This window comes from Trichoplax adhaerens, genomic scaffold (assembly GCF_000150275.1).
Source record: "Trichoplax adhaerens TRIADscaffold_31 genomic scaffold, whole genome shotgun sequence".
NCBI lineage: Eukaryota > Metazoa > Placozoa > Uniplacotomia > Trichoplacea > Trichoplacidae > Trichoplax > Trichoplax adhaerens.
This window is the reverse complement of record NW_002060971.1, coordinates 55857-64989: the sequence shown is the minus strand read 5'-3', so window position 1 is coordinate 64989 and position 9133 is coordinate 55857. Positions and strand designations below refer to the sequence as shown.

At 33.0% G+C, this 9133-nt stretch overlaps 1 protein-coding gene across 1 annotated transcript in view; it reads left to right on the top strand.

Moving 5' to 3' along the window:
• Positions 1-2638: 2638 nt before the first annotated feature.
• Positions 2639-9133, top strand: part of TRIADDRAFT_33157 (uncharacterized protein) — a gene marked incomplete at both ends in the record, with an annotated part of 50410 nt that continues 43915 nt past the window's right edge. The window contains 8 exons of the mRNA XM_002117840.1: positions 2639-2825; positions 3461-3595; positions 3728-3938; positions 4074-4206; positions 4480-4614; positions 4759-4862; positions 4979-5103; positions 5297-5409. Of these exons, the coding sequence (XP_002117876.1) occupies positions 2639-2825; positions 3461-3595; positions 3728-3938; positions 4074-4206; positions 4480-4614; positions 4759-4862; positions 4979-5103; positions 5297-5409 (1143 nt within the window). The remainder of the gene's footprint in view (positions 2826-3460; positions 3596-3727; positions 3939-4073; positions 4207-4479; positions 4615-4758; positions 4863-4978; positions 5104-5296; positions 5410-9133) is intronic.

Here is a 9133-nt window from a genome sequence, read left to right as displayed (position 1 = left end):
CATAGTTAAACGATCAGAACTGCTAGTTTCACATAGGAATAAGCGGATAACGTCAAGATGGAATCAATCAATGATGGCGATATCTTCGACTCGTTGAAACAAGTCTTGGATGTCTTTTCACAGATGTGGTAATGCTGCAAAGAAACACCTGGGAAAAGATATCGATAGCCTAATTTTGCGTTAGTTTACCACTGGTTTACCTACTCATAATTCATAATATTTTCTTTCTTCCCATGAGCAGATGAATATTCATAACAAACTATGCAGGCATTATTTTTCAAGCCATATATAACTCTGTTGACGATTATAGATTAGCTAAATTTGGTGTCGATTATTTTTTATCATTGTCATCTTTGGACAACGTTATACGGCAAATTTCATGTTAAAAATAAACAACAGTCTATTTTTGTATAACACTTTAACAATTATTTGAAATCGAGTTTACTAGTTGAATCAATCAATGATGGTTTAGAACCGGACTTAATAAGATTTGAAATTTCTAACTCGTAGCTTGGGCTATCTATTAGCAACAATATTGAGATCATTGAAGGGATTTTTTAGGTTTAAGATTTCTAAATCTTAGTTTGGGCTATCGATTAGGATCAGTGTAAAGATCCTATAAAAAATTTTTAGCTCTAAGATTTCTTGATCTTAGCGTAGGCTGTCGATTAGGATCAATGTTAAGATCTTATATGAAATTTTTAAGATCTAAGATTTCTCGATCTTAGCTTAGTCTATCGATTAGGATCAATTTTAGGATCCTATCAGAAACTTCTTAGATCTGAGATGTTTCGATCTTAGCTTGGGAAATCGAATAGCATCAATCTTGAGAGGTTATATAAGAATTGCTTTGTCACCGAGTGCGGTACTAGTTTATTATTACTATAGAAAGAACGCTTTTATTCTTGCTATCCCTATGATCCATCAGAAAAACTTATTTCTCTAATACGAATGGTTTAGTTCTAGAGGCATTTTGAAGGAGATATTTACTAATATAAGAAGTAATGGCTTTTAAAAGGTGCTCAAAACCTAGTGATAAATCAGGACCCATCTATAACGATGACCATATCTAGAATTGCTCTGTTGTGATTTATTCCTAGCAAGCTTTGCCTGAAAAGAGCAGGTAGTTAATCTCCTTTTCGATAGCCTTCCCTTGCTAATATAGATTTTCGATCAACAAAACGATTGTGCTGAATGCCATTGGATACCTAGAACTCACTAGATTAAAATAGAATAGGGGCAGTTTAGCAATCGCTTTTTAAATGCCTGAATAAGGGAGTGTATAAATATCTTTCATAAAATTGCCTTCAATCCTGATAATTATCGAAATGGGATTTTAAATTACTTTTGGTGCAATTAAAAGCCAATTGTATTCTATTCTTCTAATAGCAATTAAAATAGATTGGCATGATCCATATCATTTAAGAGCACCATATGGTGCTGAGGCGATTGCTAATTCCCAGAAAATGATAATTGAAAACGAACCAATCCTTCCATAATAATTGTTCAGTAAATTCACTACGTAGGATTAAAATCAGTCAAATAATAACAGCAATTGTCTAAGCCATTAGTAGAGTTAATCTCATTACCCAAAACGAAATTAGCTGCAGATTGATCAGTATTAAGACTTTGATAAGAAAAATCTTTAGCAAAAACGCAATAATTTGGCCATCAAGCATTATGCTAGTTTTAAATATAACTTTATTCACCTGCGTAAGTCATCATTACTTACTAGTCGTTTCTATTTTAAACGACAAAATATGAACAAAAAATAACTGAAACTTACTGACAGATTTATAAATTATCCAAGGCTGCTAGAAAGTAAAGGTAGGTCATATTAAAATGTCTGCCTACTTTTCTATTCCTACAAATCATCAAGCATAAAGTAGATCCTCGTATTCCATAGACACAGTATACCGCTATATCCTAGCTAGCGTAATCTTGTAAGCCCTGGCAAATTTAAAAAAAATGAAGCAATATTCTACCATCCCAACATATGCGTACATCTAACCCGTTTACGGTAGCCATCAAGTTCTATGTCAATATACATAATCTCTTGATTTCTTACAGGAACAATCAATTATATTTAAGTTAGTTATGGCCGTAATTTGTCTAATCGGTAATAGCTTTAATTGAATCAGTCTTTGATATCCGGTCGTGATAATCTCAGCATTCAAGTTGCTCTTGTTAAATATTCTATGGCATTACTTTAGTGTTGCAATGGAAACATTAGAATCTCACAGTTCCTTTCTAATATAGACCCACGTATTTTCATAATATAATATTACGGTGATAGCCTGGGGCGGTACCGTAGTATTAATCGAATAAAACAGTCATATGAGCTTTGTATGCTTATAACTAATTTTATTTCACTTAATTCGTAGTTTGTTGGTCATGTATTAAGATTTCTATACATTTATAGCAATCCTATCAACTGATATTTATATAACCTTACCACGACTATTTTTGCGGTCTATTAATTATTGAGCAAATTGAATTCAATTTGCGAGACCTTGTCAAACTAGCTAGAATAATTAATTACCGTATTGGCTCTCCATTGGATTCAGTTCTAGTTGATATTACACCATATCTGAATCAGGCACTTTAGAATCACAGATTACTGGCACCGAAACGAAAAATGGTTCCAAATGAAAAGCAAGAAAACGATATTGAACAGGATAAGAAGAAAGTAGATGATGAAGAAGCACAAGATGCTCGTGGCCATTGGGATAAGAAAATTGAGTTTTTGCTGTCCTGTATAGGCTATGCTGTTGGGCTGGGCAACCTATGGAGGTTCCCATACCTTTGCTATGATAATGGTGGAGGTGAGCTCGGATGCTAATTTGCTCACACGGCTACTGATATCGATGACTGCTCCCATACAATTAGAGTATTGTTGATATTGATTTCGGAAAGATTGTAGTTTGACTCTTAGCCGTATTTTTCGTAAAGGGTAGAGAATAGCTGTAGAATGTTATAGGCATTTGCCTACAACAGCCTTGTAAGTCGAAGAATATTTAATTGTCTCACGGAAAGATACCATTTGCCACATTTTTATATAAAAGATAGAGGACAAGTGTTGTATGCTATACGCGATTGCTTTCAACAACTTTAAAAATCGAAGAATATTTAATATCCTTGTAGAAGACAATAGTTTTAGCAGTTAATCGGATTTTTATGTAAAGGATGGAGGCTAACTGTTAAATATTGTGCAAGATCGCTTCAACAACTTTACAAATCGAAGAATATTTATTTATTATTCTTACAGTTTATATCGTAAGGTTATCGAATTGTTTATATCAGCTTGAATTCAGGTAGCAATATTCCGTTAGCTGTAGTATAAGAGCATTTGCTGATAAATTGCGTATTAAAATTCTCAATACTTGAAAACATATTGTTTAGCATAGAACTGCATATAATTTGTTCTAAAACACTGTATACGTATAATTATCTACGTTAGGTGCCTTTTTAATCCCTTATACGTTATTTCTGTTCGTGTGTGGTATACCACTGATGGCTTTGGAACTCGGCATAGGCCAATACTTTCGTCAAGGTCCAACAAAGGCATTTAATAATATCTGTCCATTATTAACAGGTAATAATGAGCTATGACAATATTGCTTTCGACTGGCCATGCTGTTGCATTGTGCTAATTATGCTCGCCTTCATTTCAGCTGGCAATTGCTAGCATTTCATAATTTAGTTAGATTTCTTCTGTCTATTCCAGGAATTGGTGTCTCTATGATAATGCAGATGCTTTTGTTTGGAATATATTACGTTGTCCTTTTCTCCTGGGTGTTTTACTTTTTAATTGCAAGCTTCGTCGATCCGCTTCCTTGGACTACATGTGATAATGCCTGGAATACAGAAAATTGCCTGACTGGAAATGAATCAATGCCAAACGTATCAGGAACTTCTCCTAGTGAAGAATTTTTCTTGTAATTATTTACACTAAATGATGTTTGTTATCAATTTATTCACATGCAAAAACAACTACTTTATGTACTTAAACTGTTCATTATCTTCATACTACTCCTAAGTTCATCACTTTCATATTTTCTTGATCGCTCTAGTCATGGATTACTTGAAATAAGTAATCATCCTAGTAACCTTGGGCCAATTAAATGGGAACTAGCACTGCTATTACTTATATCTTGGATTGTTGTTTACTTTTCTATCTTCAAGGGTATCAAATGGTCAGGAAAGGTAAATCCGACAGTTTCTAAAAATACTGCACTATAAATGAACATAAAACGTAAAGAGATGACATAGACTGAATCGGTCTAGCTAATGTCTTGGATAAGTCTATATATCCAGTAATTCTACATTTTATAGAATAAGTATGGAATAATCATATCCTATTAGCAAAAATCGCTTTATGCAATCAATATTATAATTGATGTAAAGTGACATAATAGCATAATCCCAAAATAATTTTTATCGAAATAGAATTACTTATACTGGTTTTCAATTGAACAGGTGGTATACTTTACGGTCACATTTCCATACTTGGTGTTAATTGTTTTATTCTTTCGAGGGATTACATTAAAGGGTGCTGGTTTGGGTATTGATTTCTATTTAAGAGTCGACTTGGATAAACTGAAGCAATCAAGGGTAGGTTTCTATGAAAACAAAATATTTCAGAAAAATCTTTTCCTTTCTTCTGCATACAATAGAAGAAGGCATTACCGCTTCAATTCGACTTTTTTTTGGAAGACCATGATCCAATTCATTAACCCAATTTCACTTGATTTACAGACTTGGCGCAATGCAGCAACACAAATATTTTATTCCTTAGGTACTGGTATTGGCCCAACAATTACTTTGGCTAGTTATAATAAAAGAAACAATAATATTTTAAGGTAATCTGGGCTAAAAAATTCTATTCGAATAATGTTTATCCACTGAAATAGTACAGATATTCATGAATGACCATGAATAATTCATTTTCACCCCATTTTAACAACCAAATTTATAGAGATGCCATAATCATCAGTCTTACTAATTATGCTACAAGCTTCTTCTGTGGCTTTGTCGTTTTTTCTATCCTTGGCTATCTATCCGACCAAGGTGGTGTTCCTATTGCGCAAGTAGCCACTCAAGGTGAATTCTTACTTATTAAAAATAACGGCGATTAAATCAGTCTACTGTCCGGTTTTCCATTTCTTGACAAGATGTACTAGGGCATAAAAGAGAAATAATAATTAATGTCTTCTAAGCTATACTATCACAAAATGGTTTTCAATTGTGAGGGCAGTTGTATAGTTTATTTATCAATGTCAGTACTGTTCCATAGGTCCTGGTCTTGCATTTGTGACTTATCCAGCCGGCTTAGCGACTCTACCTGGAGCTAATGTTTGGTCAGTTCTATTCTTCGCTATGTTGATTACACTTGGCATCGACACTTTGGTAAGTCTATACTATATTTGTATAGAAATCATTTCTGTTTACCCTTACAGATTAGAATATATTATTTTACTCCGCTTTATTGAATAGTAAGGGCTAACAGCAAGTTGATTGATTAGTAGTCTTATTAGATTAATTATTCGCTTTTTCCTATTGCAGATGGGTGCTTTGGAAACTATAACGACTGGATTCAGCGATTTATGGCCGAAATTACTACCATATAGGCCATGTACAACGCTTGGTGTATGTATTTTCATGTTTCTTCCTGGATTAATTTGCGTAACTAGGGTTAGTACACTACTAATTAAAAACTTGGAACTATAAATACTTTAGTCTAACAAATGAATATACTATTTGCGTTACTTAATCAAATATTTTATAACATAAATGCAAAAATATCTAGATATGAGTGTATAATATCAGCTGGCTATTTACAGGGTGGATTCTACATTATCACACTACTCAGTTGGTACACCGCAGATTTTACAGCATTTATAACTGCCATTATTGAGTTGGTAGCTGTTAGCTATTGCTACGGTACAGGATAAATAGACGTATCAAGCGATTTTAAATGTATCAATTTCAGATGTTAACTGTTTTATTATTCACTTTGTCTTGTTAATATCCAATTGAAAAGGAGGTAACCGATTTGCCAACAATATTAGTCGAATTATAAATAAACCAGTCTGGATTCCATGGAGAATTTCTTGGTATATTATGACTCCGGCAATGATCATGGTATTTCTTCAAATCATGTAGACTTATTAGCTATACAGCATGAATGATTATTATTCAATGGATAATACAGCCTAGGGGTAGATTGATATTAAAACAATTCGTCCTGCTCCTTAACAGCCTTTATATAGTATAAATGATTCTTATTTAATCGATAATACTGGCCTAGGGATAGAATGATATAAAGACAACCTGTCTTATTATCGTACTTAATAGCCAATATACTGTACAGCATTCGTAAATGATTCTTATTCGATGGGTAATACCTGCTTAAAGGTAGATTGATATTAAAACTATTATTCTTACTATCTTAATAGCCTTATTTTATTTCACTCTACTAGATGATATTCATTTTCAGCTGCATTGACTATAAACCTGTTACATTCGGTTATGGCAATCTTTATCCATGGTGGGGTGAATTTGCTGGCTGGACTATGATGGCCATATGTTTATCCGGTATTGTAATTGGAGCTATTTACAAAATATTTACTACGCAAGGAACAGTAATAGAAGTAAGCATTAGCATTTGCAAAATATTCTTGACTGATATAACAGCATACTGATTAATCTAAACGTATTATCTTATTCTATAGCGGTTTGTAAAATTGTTGTTTGTTCCTAAAACCCAAGAAGAGATGGAAAGTTATGACTTATCATGCGATAAAGAAATAGAGAACGAAGAAAACGGTCTAACAGCGCAAGGCACTTATCAAACTGCTGTATAAGTTGTTGACATGCGTATTGTTGAAATTTCCGTTTATGACTATCTTGATTTGATCCTACACAAAATATATCTACGATATATTTCGGCTACATTTAGCGTTTTTGAACCCCCAAATTTGAATTAGATTGGTTTCAATTTTGCTTCATTGCACGATAGCATTAACATGCAGTAACTGTGTTGTTATATTGGGGCATGATTGATTATCGAAAGTGCTTAGCTTGTTATGCTAATTGAACTACTTTGATAGCAAGTCTTTATTATATCATTCACTTTGGTAGTAATGAACGTACATGCAGTGATTCCTAGATTTATATAATATCTACAAATTAAATGATTAATTTTTACATTGTTTAAGCTAGTCCTTTTACTATAAGATTTTTATACCCTGTGAGTAAGAGTTTGGTCGTGTTTATTGCTTACATTTTATTTTAACAAATGATTACATCATTTTCGAATGTTATGAAATCGCATTTAGTAATAACACTAGTTTTAGATATTATTGCACCGTTTTTTTAAACAACGAAATGGATATAAAATCTAAATTAATCAAAGCCCATTACTCTTTACTTGCTCTTTAAGCATTGATGTAGAGATGGTGTCTAACTTTAATAAATAATGCTTCCTTTCCCGGCTGGCTATGCAATATTGTACTATGCATTTTATACGGCTGTATAATTGACGATCTTGAATCTATTGCTAAGCTACTGTAGAAGGAATGTGTAGGAAAAGGTGCATCTTACATACGATTATACAAATTATAGGAGAAAATTTGTAAGGATCCAAAATCTAATTATAACACAAAGTTAGGCGTAAAGCAGCTTAATATTTGAAATGTGGATTTAAAGCAAAAAAGTGATTTCAGAGAATCCTGAAGGACCAATAATTAATTTGCTATCTAAGAACTGAAGTATTAGGGAAGCTGTTGCAAGGAAATTAGATGAAATGATTATCTGTTCTCTGTAAGAAAACTGAGGTCGGAGTAAAGTAGCCGTAAAAGATGATCGAGAGGGCCCTATAAAAAACCGGAAAAGTGATCATTATCTCGCTTCTATGAGATGGAATAGCAGCAAGATCATCGACCAGGTAGAATCTAATTAGCATGAAAACTCTTCATAAGCACTTTACAAAAATTAGTAAGTTAAAAGATTTATGTCGTCTGTTAACTTCCTCCATGAAATGATAAATTAGCCGATCGTACAGTATAAATGAACTAGCAATTCATTAGAAACTTAAAGGTTCTATTTTTTCGCGATATTTATGATTCCAATCCCTTACTGATCAACTATTACATGCCTAGGCTTGTCTAGACTAGGTTTGATAAGTTGTAGTTCACAAAAGAATGAAAGGTCAAATTTCTTGCATCAATTTTTTCCATCTTCGATAAATTATTTCGTACCTAGGCTAGTCTAGATTAGGATTGGCGCTCTCTTTGCAACAGGTAATACCCTGAAAAAATAGAATGAGAAATTAGCCCGATCACATAAATAAACTCGTAGTGCATAACAAAAATTTAAAGGTCTTATTTTTTCTTACGATATCTATGGTTCCTATCCATCCTGATAAATTAGTTTACAGCTAGGCTTGTTCGAGAGTAAATTTGTGATTCATGGAAAAATTAGAGGCCCAATTTTTCTTGCAGGTTCTATGATTCCTATGCGTCCCTGATCAATTCTTTCACACCTAAGCTTGTCTAAACTGGATTCAGTAAAGTTGTAGTTCATAAGAAAATTAAAGATCCTATTTTACTTATCCCTGATAAATAATTCCATGCCTAAGCTTGTCTAGACTGGGTTCGGTAAACTTGTAGTTTATAAAAATTAGAAAGGTCATAATTTTCTTGCAATTTTTATGATATCAAATTGAAATAATAACAATGATAAAGTATTTTCCATCTTTAATAAATTATTTCACGCGTAGGTTAGTTTAAATTGGGTTTGGTGCCCTCTTCTTGCCACAGCTGATACTATAAGAAAATATAAAGCTAATAGAGGTCATCTCTATTTCGGACTTGAAATTGGTTGACGGAAGTGATGCCTTTCCTGTGATTGCCTGAAAATTGTTAATTTTATCACTGCTTTATTTATGGGCGTTCACTCCAGGACCTAATAGCGCCACAGTTTCTGTATAATAGGATAAAGGACAAGCCCTTTACATATTTTATGCTAGAAATTACTTCTTAATACTGATGCAGCATCATTTTTGCCTACTTATTGTTGTTTATCTTAAGGTTATTTCATTTAATTCATAATGCTATCGATCATCAATCAA